Below are 21,984 nucleotides of genomic sequence, written 5' to 3' on the forward strand. Positions count from 1 at the left end.
GCTCCCCCACAGTCCCCGGGGGAGGGGCTACAAGTTACAAACTTTGACCATTGTTTACATAAAGTAATGGTTATTGAGACGTGTACATTCAATTTCAGGGGGACTTTTTCACGTTCAAGGGGGTCGGGGGAGGGTGTTACGTGGGAGGATTGTTCCATGGAGGAATTTATCATGAGGGAAGAAAACTTCCATGAAGGGGCCGCAGGATTTTCTAGCATTATTTAAAAGAACAATGAGAAAGTAAATAAAAAATAGTTTTTTCTGGTGGAAGTAAGGAGCAGCATTAGAACCTAAGACGAACAGAAATTATTACGTATATAAGGGGGTTCGTCTCCTCCACGATACCTCACTCTTTACGCTAAAGTATTTTTAGTAGTTTCAATTAAGTTTATTTTTAGTAATTTCAACTCAAGTTGAACCTTTAGAGTAGAGAGCGAGGTATTGACGAGGGGAAAGCCCCCTCATATACGTAATAAAAATATACAAATATGTAATTTCGTTACGTAAGTTAACTCGTAAGTTATATATATTTATTACTAATAAACACTTCTGTAAAAAAATAAAAAGTTCTAGTTGCCTTTTTAAGTAGCCAAAAATTGGAGTGCAACTATGAGAAAGCCATTTAGCCAAAAAAAAAAAATTAATATGCAAATTTTGTTTTAATTATTCATGTGCGGTGAACCAAAATCAAAACATGCATTAATTCAAAAACGTTCAGAAATTAAATAATTTTTTTTAACTGCAAGTAAGGAACGACATTAAAACTTAAAACGAACAGAAATTATTCCATTTATGAAAGGGATTGTCCCTTTCATAAAAAGCGTAAAGAGCAACCCCTTGCTCTTTACGCTTAAGTTTTTTATTTTTTTTTAAGTAGAATTCTGAGAAAGAGTCAAACTTTAGCGTAAAGAGCAAGGCATTGAGGAGGGGCAACCCTTTCATAAATGGAATAATTTGTTAGTTTTAAGTTTTAATGTCGCTCCTTACTCGCAGTTAAAAAACTTGTTTTTTTTTATTTAATTTACCATTTAAACCAGGAGTTAAGCAGGGTTTTGTTCTATCCCCCCTTTGTGTGGATCATCTTGATTGACTTAGATTATGCTGATGATTTAAGTATCCTAGATGAAAGTGTGAGCAAAATGAGGTTTTGCGAGTTCAGGGCGCTAGAATAGGTTTGACCATTAATGTTGAGAAGACTAAGTCACTAAGGCTAGGAATAATTTAAGATAAAAAAGGTGATGTTGGATAATGGAAAGATTGATCAGGTGGGCAACTTCACTTACCTTGGTAGCATTATTAGTAAAGACGGTGGGAGCAGTGAAGATGTTAAAAGTACCAAGGCTCAGGGTGTTTTTTCACAGTTAAAAAATAGTTTGGATAAATAGGAAGATAAGTCTGCGAACCAAGATTATAATATAAGAAGCTACAGTGATCGGAGTGGTCATGGACCGTTCTGAAGCATTGGCGCTCCGAAAAGCGGATGAAAATTTGCTAGATGTTTTCCATAGAAATTGCCTACGGATTTTTCTTGGTACGCGACTGACTGACCGTATTTCAAACAGTAGGCTGTACGAAAAGTGTGGTTCAATCCCACCTTCCAGGGCTATAATGAGAGAAAGGTTGATATGGCTAGGGCACGTTCTGTGGATGAAGGATGACAGATTACCGAAGATTGTCCTTCTCGACCAACCATCTAGGGCTAAACGGAAAGCAGCTCGTCCATGGCTGGCGTGGGAGGATGTCATAAAAGACAGATTTAAAGGAAATAAGTACTTCCTGGGAGGGTTTAAAGAGGGAGATTTTGAATATGGAGGAGGAGTGGGCGTAGCTGTGTTGGCCTCAGGCGGCTTGGTGTTGGGGTGAATTGTTAGTAGTAGTAGTAAAGGTACACATTTAAATATTTCAGGTAAAATTGATGTAAGGACAAATAATAACTTTCGAGACCACACTGCATTTCTGTCATAAAAGGAGCGAAACAAAATATTGGCTATATTTATGTTTTTTTTTGTCGTTTTCTTTGTTAATCGGTTTACCCGCTTTAAATATTTTTTTCTTGTTTTAGTTAGCAAATACTAAATTATTAAGCTCTATTAAAATATTGGATTGACAAAAAGCGTCCCCCCCCCCAAAAAAAAACAAGCAAAAATCAAAGAAAAGCAAATAGCCATTTTAAAACTCAAATCTAGAAGAAATTATTATGTCTGAACAAGTGAAGGCTTAAATGAACAGGAATTAAAACACAAAATCATATCACATTTAAAAATGATAGATACTGCTATGGATGAATAGACCACCATTTCTCCCTGCATTCTCATGGAGCCTTACGAGAGAAGGGGGTATATGATGGTGTTCCTCCGAAGTGGTCTATTTGAACAAGACCTATAGGGGTAGTTGCAATACTTCTTGGTGGTCATGTTCCAGCATCCTTACCTTATTTGTCGCAGATAAACTCGTAGATCTAATTTTTCCCTTGTTTATATTTAAATTGATATTTGAATAAATATATCTATCTTTCTACCTAAGACTAACAGAAATTAAAATGGGCAATCAAGTCCAACTCAAAACATCATAACATTTGAAAATCGAAAATTGCTGGAATTTCCAGGAATGAACATCATGTTTTAAACAATCAATCTAGTTTCATTAGTCTGCTGTGCAGTAAATTTTCACAGATATTTTCTTCTTTTCAAACAGAATCATTTTAAAATGTATGGTTTGTAAATTTTACAAGTATTTTATATTTTGACAGTGTTTTTCTATATGTCAACTGGCCCACTTAATAGAGAGCTTTATGCCCCCACCCTATGGAATTCGTGGCTGTCAGGAATTAATTTTATTAGTCCTATGTCTTGATGATTTACAGCCCAAGTCATTGACTGAATCCTATTTTCGTGATCTCTTAAGTATATTCTTTAAAAATAATTTAATCCCAGTTGCCCTTTTTTGCCATTCAAAGTTAATAATTCTTCCACAAGCCAGTATGGCTAAATCTGTTCGCGTCTAAAGAACGACCTCTTTACTTAGGAGCAGAGTGAACACCATAAAATTTGAACTTTTTTCCAACAAGATGCTTAGTTAGTTCAATGCTTAATAAATCTTCTTTTTATGCTTTATTTGAAATTAGTTTATGGACTTCGTCAAATTGATCTCTGAACTGTTGATTACAGTCATATACAAAAATATGTTTCATTAATATTTCGGATCTCAATCTTTTTAAGTTTTACTGTTATTTTTCTTTTGAGAGTGTGCTTTCATAGCACTTAATTGAATCTTATTTCCTCGCATGTAAATTGTTTCCCATAAGTAACGATAACCGCAAAGATAACAAAAAAGATTTCCTTTGCCATTGAGCTGAATAATTTTCTCAGAGGTCAATCTAAGTCCATTGTGAGAGTTTCCTTATTCAAGTAACATTGGTTTTCAGGCTAACAATTGACCTAAATTAAATAGCGGTATTTCCTCAAAGAATATCCATCTCTCCCCCACAATGTCAGTTGGCGTGGCTTTTTTTTCTTAAGTTTGTCTTGTCTTTTTAGTTCTGCGGCGCGGTGAATTGCTGGAGTCAAGAAGCCAAACTTTTGATTCACCAAGGTCTGTTGATGAACAGCTCGAAAACAATCTCGGTAAATTTTTCGGTTCTTTTCATTTTACTTTATCTATTGTTTTTGTTTCTATTCAGGCTGGAGATCCTTTTTTCTACCCTAGCCGAGTGGTTAGCACATTAGATTTGATATTCTTTTTCCATGATGACAGGAGTTCGAGTCATGGTATCGCTGGTTATTTGGTTTGGAACGGGGGTCAGTGGTGTGACTCTGTGACCTCAACCAAAGTAACTCAGCGCCAAATGGGTAATTGGAGAAATATGGGGAACATAAACTAGAAAGTTTTGCGAAAGGACAGGATAGCTGGTCCCCCCCCCCCTACATTGCACTTCCTGCCTTAAGAGCCATGAAACGGAGATCAATACCGCTTGGTATGGACTGTAAAATCCAGTGCTGCATTCTTTACCTTTCCTATGATATAGAATAGTCAACCCATAAAAGGTAAAGAGTATACTCATTCGAATTACAAGCTTATTTTAGTTCCATTGTAAGCTTATTTTGAAAGGTAAAGATAGAAAGCATTGATAGAAAGGTGTTCATTAATTAACATAAACAACGTAATGAAACTCTATTTCTGAATTGGCTCCTAATGGGAAGGTAACAAAACGTCGAAAAAAAGGAGTTTATTTCAGAAGCTGATACCAAGCAAACATTCTCTTTGAGCAGTTCAAAGTCAGAGCACGTTGCTTTAGCAGCAAGTGTTATACTAAAGAATACCATTTTCGAGACCTGTTTACAATAAAAAAAAAGAAAACTACACAAAAGTCACTGCTTCGTTAAAAATAATTAGTATTTCTTTTCAAAAAATTTGATATTGTTTGTTTCAAAGGTAATAAAGAAAATATTCAAACTCCACAGTTGGAAAATGCAAGCGCTATACTATGCCATAAGTTTTGCAATATGATGGCATTTTATCCTGTAATAATTGAAGATTATTAAAACGAAGCAAAGGCGAAAAAGAGGAATTTCTTTACTGAATGACTAGGTTTTCTAATATATAACGTTTCCTTCAATTAAGACAGAGCTGTAGCAAGATGGGGTCCCTCACCGATATTGTCACTTGATCTTCTGGCTTTTCTTGCTTATGAGGAGTTTTTTCTAAAAGGTTTGACACTAGGTCTTTACTCAGATAAGAATTCAAATACTGCAAGTTGGAAAAACCTTGGCTTCTGTTACAAAACAACGACTTGTCGGAATAGAAGAAGGACTTCAGCGCTAGGCTGTCTATTCAAATTCGTTATCCCTAATATAAGTGGCATGACCTGTTGCTTATGGTCGTTACACGCACACATATTGTGCGACAGTATTGTTAGAGTTCTAATAATGGATTCACCTTGCTGAGTTTTTCGTGTTTCATAAAGTATACCGCATTTACGACGGACTTTCTAGCTTATCATTTTGTTGTTATTTGGGGAAATAGTTGCCAATGAAGATTGAGCCAATTCATTATGGCCGTGCGCCAGCAAAGTTATAAGCCACTTTTTGGACTATGTTACTTTTCAAATTGTCCTGTTATTATAGTATCATTCATTATGTAAAATTATACTCCTGTATTTTGGGTATTGCAGTGTCTTGTATTTGCCAAAATCGACTCGCATCATTTTTATTATTAAAAAGTATGGTTGAAATTATATTTTACGGAAGTTTAGTAGTTTGAGCAAGTCTGTCCATAACTGTATTCTCTTTGGTCTATTTTATTCACTATCCAGTTTTTTGTGTCATAATATTTACTCTCTATTTTTACAATTTTCATTTTATTTTGTACGCTACTTATAGGTTTGTGTGTTTGTAAGTAATGCACGTATTATGATTCATTTCTTTCTTCTTCATCATCAACAGGAAAAGTGCTAATTTCGTTTTTTCCTTCAGCTAAAAAGTCGATGTTCTTTTGCTCTTCCATGCGAATAAATATTCAAAAAAATATACAGTAGATTTTGAATAGATAGAAGCATGTATGAATCTGTCTGGTTTTCTAAGCTTTAAATATGTAAGGCGGGCAAGTTGGCTTATCAATCGGATAAGAAAAAAAAAAAAACAAATCAACACAACATTTTTTTTTTATCATTTCCAATGAACCTCTATGTAAATAAGGCAAATATAACGGACTCTTTATCAGAGGAGTAACTTTAATTGCTTAGCTGAAAACTACGGTGTGGATCATGATTATCAGTTACATTTTAACACACTTGAATCAAGAAAGAAAAGAAAAAGATTAGAAAAAACGATCGAAGAGAAAAATACATAATTGTGGACTCCTAGAATTGTTCCCAAGAGCGACTAAGGGGTTGCCTGAACCTCAACCTTAAATGTCGCAAAATATAGTGCTTAATATGCTCTTCCTCTCTTAAGTTACAGGGCACCATAGAATTCATACTCTTTAAATTTTTATGTTAGTTAGTTTGGTCTAATCAGCTAGGTTAATTTTAATTTAAATCAATTAGGCTTAAAATTTTGTACCTGCTTAATCAATTCTATATTATTCGATCTATGTAATGATTGCCACAAGTGCACAAAGGCTCCTAGTATGGGAGTATTTATGTATATTAGCTGGAGCTAAGTCGAAAAAAGGGACTTACTTTTTCAACTGTCAACTGTATGGGAAAATTGTTGGTCTCAGACCAATATTTAGGACCTTGTTTCGACCATCCTGTAGGTATTTTGGTTAGTAATCGTTGACGAATTTTTGTAGGTGAGATGAGTTCTGCGCTGTCAAGATTAAAGGGGCTTGGTATTGGTCTTCAGGATGAATTGGATCAGCAAAATGCACTGATTGACAGATTAGATGACAAAGCATCAAAGGCTGGCTGGAAACTTGATAAACAGAATAAGGACATGAACAAAATACTTAAGAAATAGGTTAATTATTGATCCTTTTGCTCTTAGTTTTGGAATCGAGGTCTTTTGAATATTTATTCGCTTATGTTTGCAATATTTTTGTTGAGTACAAGATTTTCAGATAAAAATATTATTTCCGGAAACATTTTGACAGGACTGACAATCACTGAAATTAATTTTAATGCATTCAGGTTTTTAGCGTCAACAGGAATTTTATGCTCGGACCCAGCCCAGTTAGCATAGAGTAGTAGTTACAGTTTTTCGGTCAATAAGGAATCCTCAATGAATTGTTTGTTTTTTCTCTGAAATATCTACAACGAAACCAAGGAATGGTCACTGAGACGAATTTTAATAGACAGTTTTCCCTAATCACAGAAGAAATTTTATATCCATGCCATGCACAGTTATGTATCAGACCAGCACATCTGAGTTGTTTTTGAGCTACTAATCGTAAAAAAAGTTTTTTTCTATCTGGTCTGCGACCGTGAGCTGAAAAGTGTAAGATAAAGACAAATAAATGACTACGAATACGATTGGCAAACGATCATGTGCTATATGTGAACGTGTTTAAAGTAAAAAAAAAATCGACAAGCTTTCACAAAAAGTCTGCAATTTAGCCGACAGAGTGGGCTAGATTGTCATAAAAGTAATAAAAAATGAGACAGCGAATAATTCAGCTAAATTAGATAACTCGGAAAATATACATCGTCCGATTACGCCAGCCTCACCGCCTAACCAAACTTCCGAAACATTTTCGAAGGTGAACTAGTAGTATACACGTTTTCAGTATTGCTTGCTTTGGCCCTTCCGTACTCCCTGACTCAGGCGCAAGTTCTTGTCAGTCATTAATAAAGTGCCCGCCATTGTTTTTCCATTTGTAGTTGCCTTTTTTTAATGTGTCCGTGTTCCTGACAGCTTCTTGTGCTAGAACTTCAATTCCCTTCTTAAACAAGGCAAGGATCCATTAGATTGCTTTTCTTACAGGTTTATTATGGTTGTCTGTAATCTTAATGAAATTTTCGTGTATTTTCAATGTAATTTTTTGTGCAAAAATGATAATTTTTGGAAAATTATTTCCGTGTTCAGTCTGACGTTGGACGCTGGTATGCTCATCGAGCGATAGTGTATTTCACAGTTGCAAGCCAAGCTTTTTATTTTCTTTAAAGTCATGATTATTGTCATTTGCTTTGTCCCAAAGTTTGGAGTGGCTATTACTATCTTCAAATTGAGACTAATTTTTAATTGTTTTGTTAATGGAATTTTGTCTAGCAGTATTTTTAAATTTTCTATTTCTGAAATTCGTGAGAATATTTCTTCTGTGTGCTTCATTGGTTTTAGTGATACACCCTTCTTGTCTATGCTGAGGACTTTCTTATTAGTCGTTCCAAAACTGGCCTGTTGCGGATGGCTCATAAAGTTTTTTCTACTTTTAGAAAAATTGGTCTTTTGCTTAGTATTACTAAATCTGAGTGTCTTTCTTCTAATGTTTCTTCCTCTACTAGATCTTTTGAGTTCTCTCTACTCTTTATGTCCATTTGATTCGGTGGTAGGATATAAAACTTTCAAAATCTCAAAGCCCTTTGGGAGCATGCTGTGCATAACGCCAAGGTGAAGACTCAGAGTTTATACTCTGAAATTATAGCTAATACGGTTAATTAAAATCGTCTTGCTCTTGGTAGGTTTTATTGTACTTTCTCTGACAATTTAATTTTTTGCCTCTCTGACCTTTACACAATGTCTAAGAAAAAAGATATTACATGTATTCGATCATCGTATCTCCGTTACCGTAAATCTCTGCTTTATTTTCCTCTTTGTACCGGAATAAAAAAAAAATACATACCAGTTCAAGAAGCTGACGAATGACGATCACATTATAGGCTGTCAGAAACGGCGTATGTGCCCTTATCCGCTTTTCTTGGTTTGATCAGCTTGATTTATTAGCTTTTTGTATAATTTTGTTCTTTTGTATCTACTTTTCCGCTGTTTTGTTTTCTTACTGTTTAGTTCCCTTACCCGTCTTTTCGGTGTATATGGACTATAAATTAATATTAAAATTATAATACCAGTGGCATTAAAACTCGACACTTAGCAACCATGAGATAAATAATGCGGAATACCGCGTTTTCGTAGTCAGGAGCGTGAGAATTCTGTTCCCGTGGTTTCAGAATTTTATGGTGTAATGTTCATAAGGAACGGCTAGCTTAGGGGAGGATTGGAGGGCTCAATGTTTAGGATATTATTCTAGTAACTCTTAATGGATAATGCCATTATCCATAGTCAGCAACCGCGCTTTGGTGCTATAACGAGACTATTGTACAAATTATAACTTTCTAGTCCGACTCAGAGTATTACCCTCAAATTCAATGTGAGCAAGGGGAAAGGGCTAAAACCCCGTTTTTGGATATTCTACTTAGAAAAGCTATTATTAGACCAACACGACTTCAGTGCCATCAGTTTCTCATACTATGTACCTTCAACATTCTATTGCTGTACAGCCGATTAGAACGACTACGTAGTTTGCAGGGTTTCCCGCTAGTTCGATTCCCACTAACAGAACTCAATGCTCAGAGGAATTTTGGAGTGAGACACACTTGTGCAGTTTTTTACCAGACACATGGAGATGTGCTAATGAAGATTATGACAAATATTTTCTCAAAATTCGATTCTATACAGTCCTCGAGCGTATGCGAAAATAGTGCAGCTTCTTACGGCACCAAGTCACATGAGGTCGACATAGCTACGAATGCTCCTCCTCCACACTATTCTTGAGATATTCATTCTTCACATCCTCTTGTGAAGTTACTATTTCTTTTAAATCTTTTCTTATGACCTCTTTCACCTCCTCTGGAGACGTTACGCTTTGTGTTTGGCCCCATCTGGATTGCCGAAAAGCTCAATTCTTGTTAGTCTGTTATTCTTTGTCAGTAAAACTTGATCAGTAATTTTAATTTTTCTTTCACTATAGCTTCAGACAGTTGAATCAAATCACATCTTACACACGGTTTATTGGTCTATACATAGTCGCTCAAATGAATTCCAAAGCTTCTTTATAAAATTCCTCTGGAACCTATCTCCCTCGATTATTCAAAATGCCCTCGTTTCAAGCTCACACTTCGCAATTGCCATTACAGTATCCTAATCTTGGTTCCCAGAAATATTTTCTTATTCTTCCAAAGTGTTTTCAATGGCAAAAAAATTCAAGGTTTAGCTATTCTCATTATCACGCCTTCACCGCATTTACCTTCCTGGCTAGTGCTACCTAGGTGAGTAAAGCTAATAATAAATCATAGTAAACTTATTGGAAGGGAAGTCGTAGAACCGATACCTTTATTGTTGTTTTTTCGCTTAGTTACTTCAAGCGGGGTGTGTACGCGTTTGGAAAATCATCTACGAAAGAGGGCCATCCCTAAAACCCATCCCTTTTTATTGCACTGCTGCTGTTCCCTCTCTTTTCACCCTTTAAGTATATGGCGATTGAATATCAGGCACTACGCAGGGTCTGTTTAGGTAAAGAGAGGCAAATTAGAGTAAACGACAAAATATAGGCGAACTATATGGAAAATTAAACAAATTATAATAACATTTATTATATGTTTGGAGAGGGGGGGCCACAGAACCAGAGGAACCTTGCGTAATCCTAGTTCAAATTCGACGAAATTGGTCAACTATTCTATTAAAAAGTAGGGTTTTGGAGAGGAAGGCTTATTGGAGACCTATTAAGACGTACTTTATTTGAGATTGTTGAATGAGAACACACAACTCACAATAATATTGTATTATTATCAAAATAATAATGTAGGTAGGGAATTTTTTCATGGAAATTTAAATACGCGACTGAAACACATTTTGGACAGTTCCCAATTTCTTTTCCTCTCTAAAACCGTAAACTGTTTTTCTGAAGTAGCCTACTGGTTGCTTGCACTAGTATTTTATATGAGCTTCAATGACTACACATTTCAAGACAATGATTGAGCAGACAAGGTTTTATATGAAATTCGATTTCTTGTTCGTCCCGTACACCCTGTTTGAACTTTAAAGGGGAAGAGACAATAGGCTTTGCAAAGGAGAAAGGGAGTCTGGAATTTCATTAAAGCTCGTTTCTGATGCTCAAAAAGGATTCTCATCCGTATTAACAGGTTTACCCCCCAATTTTCTTGGAGAGATTCACCATATTTTTGTTTGCCCAAGCGCAGACGTCGTTCTGTACTTGGTAATAAAAGTCGAGCTTTCTTCATGAAAACCAAACAAAACATATGAAAAACAAGAATAAAGCGAAACCAAGTAGAGGGTTTCAGCCAATGAACATAAATTTGAAGAGAAACTCAAATATTTCAGCAGAGCCCTCAGTTAGACCATCTAAATTGTTCACGATGCAGTCAATCTTATATTTCATTTCAACATGGATAACCTCTTTGAATATGTTTTTTTTTCGCCACTCAAAATATGAGAGGACTCGAGATTCAATAAGGCTAATAAACAGCCTTCGAGGATAGTTTCCTGTATCCCCATTGAAGTGCAAGTTTCCTGAGACTGTTCTTGTTTAGTTCAACTGCTTCCGTGAAAAAAACCCTGCTGGAAATTGACGAGAAGAAATAGAATACAATGATCATAGTTATCAAATACGTGGAGCGCTAAAGTAGAAGGAATTCCGTGTTATATAACGCAGGTTCATGCTTTTTTCTTCAAATATTTATTCACTGGCTGAAAATATTTTCGTCTTCGTTATATTGCTGTTTTCATTATTTTATCTAAGCACTGTCATTTTGGAAATGATTAAAAAAGAAAAAAGAGCCTTTTATTTAAACAATCATAATTCGTAAAATTTCATTAGTAATTTATGCTTCAAACCGTTGCTCAATAGGATAGTACTCTTTCGCTTTCCTTAAAACTTCATTCGCTACTTCATTTGATCCATCCAAAAACCAAGATGTAAATTCCCTTAAAGCAATACAGACGCGACGATTGTTTATATCACTTCGAGTCACTGCATGTTCCCATATATACCTAGCTTCACCATACAAAACCATCAGGGAATTCACAGGCATTGGAAGTCTAATCGCAACATTATTAGCAACACTGTGTTTACTCTTGAAATCGACATATTTCAAATTATATTTATCGTGACTGCCTTCATATTTTGTGAGTGTTAAATAGGAATCCCCCAGTATGTTGATAGTTACTATTCTTTCACCCCAGACCCAGCAATCGTCTATGTGTTTGTCAATATATGCCCCAGTTTCAGGTCGATATTCAAGGGAACAATTTTCAATAACTTTATAATCTTCAAGAATTTTTACTTCTTTAATCTTCTTGTGAACCCATTTGAATACAGTCGGGAATCCCTTGAAATTGCCAATCTTCAATTTCTTTTCCTTAAAGTTAGTTTTCGGGCCAAAATTCTAGAAAAAAGAATCCATTGAAAACTGAAATTCAATTGCTACGAATGTTTCTAACCTCTACTATTTTCTTCAGAATTTCTCTCGGGCAAGAACACGTCAAAGCATGGGTCACATCCAACGCAGTTAATAAGGTAGTAATTCGAAAATGGAAAATATTTCCATACAGATAGTAGATGTATATTATGAGGTATATTTTCAGTAATCTGTGAAGCAATAAATTGTTGTTCGTTTAACTTTCAACTTCGCTATTTATCAAAAGAAAAATTTAGTTTTTCTAAATTAATTTTTGTTCGTTTCATTTTTAGAGGGCCAGTACTCGCGATGTCTCATTAGCAAGCTTTATGACACGATTTCATCTTATCTTACGCCAAAAAAAAATCAGTGATTGATAAAATAGGCAATTACACTTGCATCAATCCCCTTATTGTATTGGCGTCAGAAAAAGTAGAAACAAGTCCCACAAAACCCTGCACCATTACCATTCTTTTGTATTTCTGTTTTTATTAATATTCCATGCAAAAGTAAAAACTTCAATGAGACAGCCCATTTTAAGGATTTTTGAAGTTCAAATATGTTGGTTGAAAATGGTTTTTTACCTTATTATTCTAGAATCCAGAGTTATAAAAAAAATATGGTATCTAATCACGTCTTATAAACATAAAATACTAAGGAAAGAGAAGAAAGAAATATAATTGTTTAAATTGATTAACTGGAAACTTATACACAACAAATGAAAGTTCTTAAGCCGAACTGGCCAGACATGACAACAAAGAGATAAAACTCCACAAAAAAAAACCTCAAACGAGACTGCGGTTAGAAGTCTGCTGTAGTCTCGTTTGAGGTTTTTTTTTGAGTTTTATCTCTCTTTGTTGTTTGTTGACACAACAAATAGATCTTAGAAAATAGGAAAAAAAAATCAAATGCACATGTTTAATATAAAAAGGCCTTTAAGCAGGTAGACACTTTTAAAGGAATAGTTTTTTTTTGCGAATCAACAGATTGTAATTTACATTAGGGAAACGTTAGTGATTAGTGATAAGTAAGTGATTGGTTTAGCTTATTTAGTGTCACGGTTCAACGTGGAAGTACTGACAAAAACGTGGTACTACCCTAAGAACTCTACCTTAAAGAAAAATCGTAGGAAAACCACGGTTTTCAGTTACAGACAGACATAAGATGGGTCCAGGGCACGAAAAAAAATGTTTTTTTTTATTATGGCGTTATCGGACTTTAAATTTTATCGAGTTACAAAACGGATATAAACATAAACTGTTTTAAATTTCATAGAATAGCTTATAATATATTTTTCACAAATGTCTCAATCCACAGACATACATCTTTCCAAATAATAGCAGTCATAATTGTATCACTTTCACACACAGGTACGACCATGCTGATTTCAGCATAGAAGGGGAGGGATTCGACTTCCAAAGAGGGAACCAAAACTCACTACTGATGAAGATTCATCTCTCTAATCCAAGATGTTAAGGAACATGCGGCTGACTAATCAAACAGTTCGTTTGATTAAACGGATTCCTAAAAACGGAATTTTTACAACAATAATTACATCAAAAGAATCTCATTTTAATGATGATTTTAAATATATAAATTTCATCAAGTTTAGACTTACCCATCAAAGGTTACGAGCCTGAGAAAATTTGCCTTATTTTAGAAAACAGGGGGAAACATCCCTTAAAAGTCAGAGAATCTTAACGAAAATCACACCATCAGATTTAGCGTATCCAAGAATTCTACAGTAGAAGTTTCAAGCTCTTATCTACAAACATGTGGAATTTGCATTTTTCGCCACAAGACAGATCACTTCTCTCACGATCATCGATCACTTCTTTTTTTCCAGGGGTGATCGAATCGACCCAGTGGTCCTGGAATGTCGCAAAAGGGCTCATTCTAATGGTAATTAAAAGTTCTAGTGCCCTTTTTAAGAGACGAAAAAAATTGGAGGGCACCTAGGCCCCCTCACACGCTCATTTTTCCCCCAAAGTCACCGAATCAAAAACCTAATAACTATGTCTTTGGGGATGACTTACTCCCCCGCAGTCCCCCGGGGAGGGGCTGCAAGTCACAAACTTTGACCATTTTTACATATAGAAATGGCTATTGGAAAGTGTACAGACGTTTTCAGGGGGTTTTTTTCTGGTTGGGGGGAGGGGGTCGAGGATAGTGGGTTACGTGGGATGATCTTTTCATGGAGAATTTATCATGAGGGAAAAAATTCCATGAAGGGGGCGCAGGATTTTCTAGTGTTCTTTAAAAAAACAATGAAAAACTAAATATGAAAAAGTTTTTTCAACTGAAAATAAGGAGCATCATTAAAACTTAAAACGAACAGAAATTATTACGCATATGAGAAGGTTCATCTCCTCCTAAATACCTCCCTCTTTATGCTAAAGTATTTTTTGTAATTTCAACTATTTATTCTACGACCTTTGTGATTCAGGGGTCATTCTTAAAGAATTGGGATACAATTTCAGCTTTAGTGTACAGAGTGAGGTATTGACGAGGGGGTGAACCTTCTCATATACGTAATAAGAATATACGAATATAGAAGCTCGTTACGTAAGTTAATTCATAAGTTACGTGTATTTATTACTAATAAAAACGTTCGTAAAAAAATTAACGTTCTAGTTGCCTTTAAAAAAAACAAATTTCGAAAAAATTGGAGAAAAATAGGCCTCCTGCCCCACCCCTTTTTTTCTCAAAATCGTTCAATCAAAACTATGAGAAAGCCGTTTAGCCACAAAAAAATTAATATGGAAATTTCGTTTTAATTATTCATGTCCGGAGAGCCAAAATCAAAACATGTATTAACTCAAAAACGTTCAGAAATAAAAAAAAACAAGTTTTTTCACCTGAAAGTAAGGACCGACATTAAAACTTAAAACGAACAGAAATTAATCCATATATGAAAGGGTCTGTTTCCTCCTAAACGCCCCGCTCTTTATGCAAAAGTTTTTTTTTATCGTTTTAAGAAGTAGTGTTGTGAGAAAGGGTCAAACTTTAGCGTACAGAGCGGGGCGTTTAGGAGGGGACAGCCTCTTTCATATACGAAGTAATTTCTATTCATTTTAAGTCTTGATGTCGCTCCTTACTTTCAGTTGAAAAAACTTATTTTTTTATTTAATATATATAAAAGCTGACCTGTTTTCGGCGACCACTCTGCGACTGGCTCCATTCAATAGAGTCACAACCTTTTAAAAGCTTTCTAGACTCTTCATCTGTTAGAAATGATTCCTGGAACAAAATAAAACTTAAACATCTAAGATGTAAGTGCATAAAATATTTGGAGATTAAATTTGGCAGGAAAATTTAGGATTTAATGAATATCTAGAATGTGCTGAGGCTAATACATTATATGTGGAGTAATGTTCACAGTCCGTCTTCAGCACCAAATGCAGAAAGGAGGATAGAGACAAATAACTTACAAAATCGAAATCAGTCTTTCACCTTCGCTTCTGAGAAACTGTAAGGACCATAACTGAGTATAGAAGAACTGATTTTTCAAATAAAATAAAACACAGACATAACGTAAACCATTAACTTAGAACTGCTAACACGACACAAAAACTGTAGTAGCAAAAATGCCGATCACGACGAAACAAGGTAATAGCACCATGATTATGACTTACAACACAACACTGATGGAGTAATAAAGAAATAAAAGGAAAAAGAAACGAATAACTCCTAACACAGCAAGACCAAGAAGAACTGAAGACAGAAAATACATGAAGGGCAATCATATACTGGGATAAACGCACGATCATCGAAGGACACTTTCAAGGGTACTTTTACCCATAATCTGCTTGCAGTACATCATTTCTTTTCTGCCACGTGGACGCTTGACTAGCTAACTGCGAGGATGGGGAACTGTTATTAGTCCCTCCATAAATACTCAACATATTTTTTAGAATGGCACAACTCTTTTCTTCTTACCAATTGACTAGTGTTCATTTTGTATTAGCATTTCAGAATTTCTCGTTACGAAAAGACTAAACATAAAAAAATTTTACTACAGAAGCAATTAGTATATTTTAAAAAAAGCATAAAAGTAGCATAGAAAATACAGAGGCTGGACCACATCATTAGCCCATTCAATTTCCATTATTTTCAGTCCATTTAACATCATTTTAGCATCAAATATTAAACATTTTGAACATTTTCCATCCAGACCACATCATTAATCAATCCAATTTACCCCACTTTCAATAGAATTCATTCCATTTTAATTAAAATTTTCTGACATTTTTACATCATGAGCTTTAAATCAAAACAGGTTTAGTGAAATAAGAATTTGATGCATATTTTACTTGTATTCAATACTTTATATATCCGACTGATAAAAATAATCAAAACCATTTAGTTGAAGAGTATTTTTCTTCGTAAAAATCAAATTCTGAGATAGTTGTTGTAAACAGCATTATAGTCATTTTCTTAATAGTATCATTTTAGCGCGTTGATATATTCGTTTCGACTGATTGGAAGATATTGCCTTTCTATAGGAATCTCACAGAGTAACGTTCCAGGTTCTGTAATAGAGCAAAACTCCATATCACATTAGAGGTTGTATTCCCATTCACAATTGAACTATCCATTAATGAGCAGTGAATATGTATTTTATCAATATTTCTTGTAATATTAGGAACTGTAGTACCTTCATTATATTTACTACTTGGTTCAGCTCCATTTTCAAATCCTAAAATAAAACATAAATCGCTATTAAACCGAAATTTCTAATTCCCTTTCAAAATAATAACAAATTTCATTGTTGCTAGATTGGATGATATACGGACTGGGCATTGGTCTAGGGGTGAATTGAAATAACTAGTTAAGAAATAATTTAACCTTCTTCATCATACAACCCATTGGGTATAACAACGTTTACCCATTCATCCTTATTTTTTCCCTGCGTTCAAACATATTGTTTTAAAATTGATTTCTCATGTTATACCATGTGTATAATAGTGTACATTGAGTTAAAGCTATTTCATAATCAGACTTTCGATCTAACGTGATCGGATTACTTGCATAGGACTGTTCGATTTCACTTTTGTTACCACTAACAATAATCAAAACCATTTAGTTGAAGAGTATTTTTCTTTGTAAAAATCAAATTCTGAGATAGTTGTTGTAAACAGCATTATAGTCATTTTCTTAATAGTATTATTTTTGAATAATCAATCGAGCATGTCAGTAGCTTCATTTCTCATTTCATCAGATGTATTTCCAGCAGTTCTGCTACCTAACAAACTATATAATTTTTCAATCATATCATTTGCATTCATATAAATCTCAGTTCCTTGTTGAGGATGTATAACATCAAAGTTAGCTTTAATAGCTTTTTAACCTTATTCTGTAGATTTTTATGAGCTGAGACTCTTTTCTAATTCATTAGATTTCACACCTTTCATCTTTCCTCCATATCTTTGATTAAGCATTCCTTATTCATCCATAGCCTCTTTTAAATATTGATAATTTTCTCATTTACTTCTCTCAAAAGTTCTTAATCTATCCCAGAATTGACACTAGCAATGAAATTTGGCTTATTCGGGGGTAAAATAGCTTGACTTGAGTGAGCTTGATTGCTTGCTTGAAAACTTGATGCGTTGCTTGAAGATTGATCCAGTCGTTGTAATCGTCTTCTTAAATTAATGTCAATTCCATGTAATTTCTCGGTAATCATAATTGTATTTTCATCTTCTACTTCAACAATTGGAGCACCCAACTTTTCAGCATAGTCACAAATGCAGCTTGCTCTAAGGCACGTTCTTGTATATTTCTTTGTATTTCTCTACTTTTCACAAGACTCGCTAACAATTTATTCAACTTTATTGGATCCATTAATAGAATGAAAGTTTTTATCGAATAAAGTTCGTGAGTTCTTTTTCGTAAAAACCACCTATAATAAGTTCGCCACTTTTATCCAACAGTTCATACATTATTGGGGTTGTATGTTTCACTGCAGGTATTTGAAACACTTCAGATGTGTAACTTGGTAGATAAACTTTATCAAAAACACCCTTACTTTTATTAATTCTAACCAAATCAACAACAATGAATTTGTTTATGGATGATTTTTGAACTTTGACATCAGGAAATAAATTAGTGTACACCTTGTTTTCATTTCCTTTTTTACTCGCTTCTATTAGTTTCATTTTGACGGATCGATGATAAGAATTGTTTTAATTGTCAACGAAAGAAGATAATACATCTATCCAATATTTTGTTTTGGTATAAGTAAAATATTTTCATAATTTCTCTTTGATTGTTCAATGAAACCGTTAAACAATTTGAGCTTTCAATTCACTTTCAGGTGAGAATTAATAAATTTTCATTACTCTTAAAAAATACTTGAACGTTTTCCACAACAATTCTTTCCTTTATCTGCTTGTAATTTTTAGGTTTTTTATCTTTAAATGAATCCCTAAAAGCATTAGTTTTCTTGCCCGTTTTATCCTCTAAAGAATAACACCAAACATATTTACTAAAACAATCAATAACAGCAAATATATGATTAAAATTATTATTTTCCTTTTTATATTGCTGCATATCAACCAAATCTGCTTGCCACTGGTCACCGACACTATGAATGTAAAAGCGTCTTCTTTTAAATGTATAATAAGCTGGATGGTGTAAAAAGAACTAATATTTTGATTTTGCAACACTTCAATTTTAGTTTTTGATACAGTAAAACCATGTTCCTTTAATTTTCTATGTAAATCATCAATCCCTGAAAATTTCAATAATAGAGTTCTAAAAGTTTGTTTTCTACGCTACTCTTGCCACTACAAATACAACTTCCCAGGACCCCCTCACCTATTCCAAAAAATTTGCAGGTAACTGAATACCGGCGGGTACAGGACGGCGCTTCTTGGGGGTTCTTTCCCCTCTTCTGTTTGTTCCGAGTAAAAAATCAGCACCTTAATGATATGGGAACATCATTAATGTTCTGGGAACATCATCCGTTATGGGAACATCATCCGTTTTATGGTTTCATCATTAGATAAGCTTTCTGAAAATTTATTTTAAGTGTGAATGTAAAGTAAATTATAATTGTTTAATAAATAATTTTAAGTATACTTCAGATGCATTTCAAAATACTGAAGAATTCAAAGAAATCATAAAGAAAGGGGTTTATGCCTATGAATATATTGATAGCTACGAAAAAATACATGATGCAAAATTACCTTCAATTGATAAGAACAAATATTTCTGAAGAAGATTATGAAAGACCACACACTATTTAGAAAGTATTTAAATGTAAATTACTATTAGATTACACTTAATTATAACTAAAAAGTGATGTTTTAATTTTATCAAATGTCACTGAAAATTTTATAAATACATGATTAAGTAATTATAAATTAGATCAACTGCACTTCTTCTCAGCATCAAGACTAACATGGGAAGCTTTTCTCAAACACTCTAAAGCTAAAATTCCATTATTTTCTGATGAAGAAATGTATACCTTTATTGAAAAGGGAATAAGAGGAGGTGCATCTCACTGCATGAAAAGATATGCTAAAGCAAATAATAAATATAAATAATAATATTAATATTAAATATATATATTAATGATAAAATATATTAATAATAATAATAATAATATATATTAAAAATAAATCTTCTATATATATAAAAATAAGTTGTCTGTGTGTGGATCTGTGGATGGATCAGGTGACGTCATGTTTGTTCGCATATGACGTCTGAATTATTTCACACTAATACAAAAGAAGAAAAAAACTAAAAAGGTAAAAACTACAAAAAAAACTAAAAAGAAAAAAAAACTAAAAGAGCTAAAAAACTAAAAAAAACTAAAAAAAGGTAAAAATCTAATAACTAAAAAAAAACTGAAAAAAATAAAAAAAGGCAAAAACTACAAAAAAAATAAAAACTAATAAAAAAACTAAAAAAGCTAAAAAACTAAAAAAACTAAAAAAAACTAAAAAAAGGTAAAAAACTAAAAAAAACTAAAAACTAAAAAAGAAAAAAACTAAAAAAAAGGAAAAAACTGAAAAATAAAAGAGAAAAAGAAAACTAAAAAAATATGAATATCTATATATATAAAAATAAGTTGTCTGTGTGTGGATCTGTGGATGGATCAGGTGACGTCATGTTTGTTCGCATATGACGTCTGAATTATTTCACACTAATACAAAAGAAGAAAAAAACTAAAAAAGGTAAAAACTACAAAAAAAACTAAAAAGAAAAAAAAACTAAAAGAGCTAAAAAACTAAAAAAAACTAAAAAAAGGTAAAAATCTAATAACTAAAAAAAAACTGAAAAAAATAAAAAAAGGCAAAAACTACAAAAAAAATAAAAACTAATAAAAAAACTAAAAAAGCTAAAAAACTAAAAAAACTAAAAAAAACTAAAAAAAGGTAAAAAACTAAAAAAAACTAAAAACTAAAAAAGAAAAAAACTAAAAAAAAGGAAAAAACTGAAAAATAAAAGAGAAAAAGAAAACTAAAAAAATATGAATAAATATATATAAAAATAAGTTGTTTGTGGGTTATGTCTGTCTGTCTGTCTGTCGAGTGACGTCGTGTTTGTCCGCATATGACGTCTGAATTATTTCACACTAATACAAAAGAAGAAAAAAAACTAAAAAAGGTAAAAACTACAAAAAAAACTAAAAAGAAAAAAAACTAAAAAAGCTAAAAAACTAAAAAAAAAACTAAAAAAAGGTAAAAAACTAAAAACTAAAAAAAACTGAAAAAACTAAAAAAAGGCAAAAACTAAAAAAAAACTAAAAACTAATAAAAAAACTAAAAAAGCTAAAAAACTAAAAAAACTAAAAAAACTAAAAAAAGGTAAAAAACAAAAAAAACTAAAAACTAAAAAAGAAAAAACTAAAAAAAAGGAAAAAACTGAAAAATAAGAGAAAAAGAAAACTAAAAAAATATTAATAAATATAAAAAATATAAATATAAATATAATATAAATTAGCAATCAACAAAGCACCGAGACACAAATGACGACCGGGACACAGGGAGTATAAATGACGACCAGGACATAAGAAAAAAAAAACTAAAAAAACTAAAAAAATGGTAAAAACTACAAAAAAACTAAAAACTAATAAAAAAACTAAAAAATCTAAAAATCTAAATAAACTAAAAAAGAAAAAAAAGAAAAAAGGAAAAAAATAAAGGAGAAAAACAAAACTAAAAAACGAATGTATATACAGACCGGGACACCGGGATACAAATGACGACCGGGACACAGGGAATATAAATGACGACCGGGACACAGGGACACAACTACAATGGGGACGCCGGGGGGCACAGGGGGATATAAATGACGACCGGGACACAAGGAATATAAATGACGCCCGGGACACTCAAAGAGAAATCACAGACTGGAACACCGGGACACAAATGACGACCGGGACACAGGGAATATAAATGACGACCGGGACACAGGGACATAACTACAAAGGGGACGCCGGGGTGCACAGGGGGATATATAAATGACGATGGCGACTCAGGGAATGGTCGATTAGCAATCACCATCAACAAAGCTCAAGGGCAATCATTAGAATCATGAGGTATAGATCTGAATACGGATTGTTTTCCCATGGACCATTATATGTTGCATGTTCAAGAGTCGGTAAACCTGACAATCTATTTATATGCACAGACAATGGGACAGCAAAGAATGTTGTATATTCGCAAGTTTTACGTAGTTAAAAACATATATATATATATATATATATATATATATATATATATATATTCACAGGTGGGACATAGGGACACAACTACAATGGCGCGTAACTAATATGGCGCGTAACGACTTACGCACGCGGGGGGGCTTGGGGGGGGGGCGCGAAGCGCCCCCACCAACTAGGTGTTGGGGTGGCGCGAAGCGCCACCCCAACAGCTAGTAATAAATAATACTTTAATAAACGCAACCTTCAAATTATTTAATGTATTTAGATGCCAATACTTTATATGGTAGGCGAATGTCACAAAAGTTATCTGAAAAAGACTTTATATTTATTAGTATACCCGACTATTTAAAAGAAAATAATTCTTTTTAATAAATAAATTGTATACTCTTCCATTTATTAGGGAATCATTTTTATTGATAAAATTTCAAGGTAAGGATTTTTATAATACTCTTCTCAAAAA

At 33.4% G+C, this 21,984-nt stretch overlaps 2 protein-coding genes across 3 annotated transcripts in view; one reads left to right on the forward strand and one right to left on the reverse strand.

The window, feature by feature from the left end:
* Positions 1 to 6,580, forward strand: part of LOC136025980 (synaptosomal-associated protein 29-like) — a 39,830-nt gene extending 33,250 nt beyond the window's left edge. The window contains exons 5-6 of the mRNA XM_065702112.1: positions 3,537 to 3,623; positions 6,292 to 6,580. Of these exons, the coding sequence (XP_065558184.1) occupies positions 3,537 to 3,623; positions 6,292 to 6,458 (254 nt within the window). The 3' untranslated portion in view covers positions 6,459 to 6,580. The remainder of the gene's footprint in view (positions 1 to 3,536; positions 3,624 to 6,291) is intronic.
* Positions 6,581 to 11,210: 4,630 nt separating this feature from the next.
* The window catches only part of LOC136025981 (alpha-ketoglutarate-dependent dioxygenase alkB homolog 4-like), a 28,407-nt gene continuing 17,633 nt past the window's right edge, over positions 11,211 to 21,984 (reverse strand). For both annotated transcript variants that reach the window (XM_065702114.1, XM_065702113.1), the window contains exons 3-4: positions 14,996 to 15,088; positions 11,211 to 11,836 (exon numbers count right to left, since the gene is read on the reverse strand). In XM_065702114.1, coding sequence (XP_065558186.1) covers positions 11,273 to 11,836; positions 14,996 to 15,088 — 657 coding nt within the window. In that variant the 3' untranslated portion in view covers positions 11,211 to 11,272. The remainder of the gene's footprint in view (positions 11,837 to 14,995; positions 15,089 to 21,984) is intronic.

Source organism: Artemia franciscana, chromosome 4 (genome assembly GCF_032884065.1).
Source record: "Artemia franciscana chromosome 4, ASM3288406v1, whole genome shotgun sequence".
NCBI classification, from domain to species: Eukaryota; Metazoa; Arthropoda; class Branchiopoda; order Anostraca; family Artemiidae; genus Artemia; species Artemia franciscana.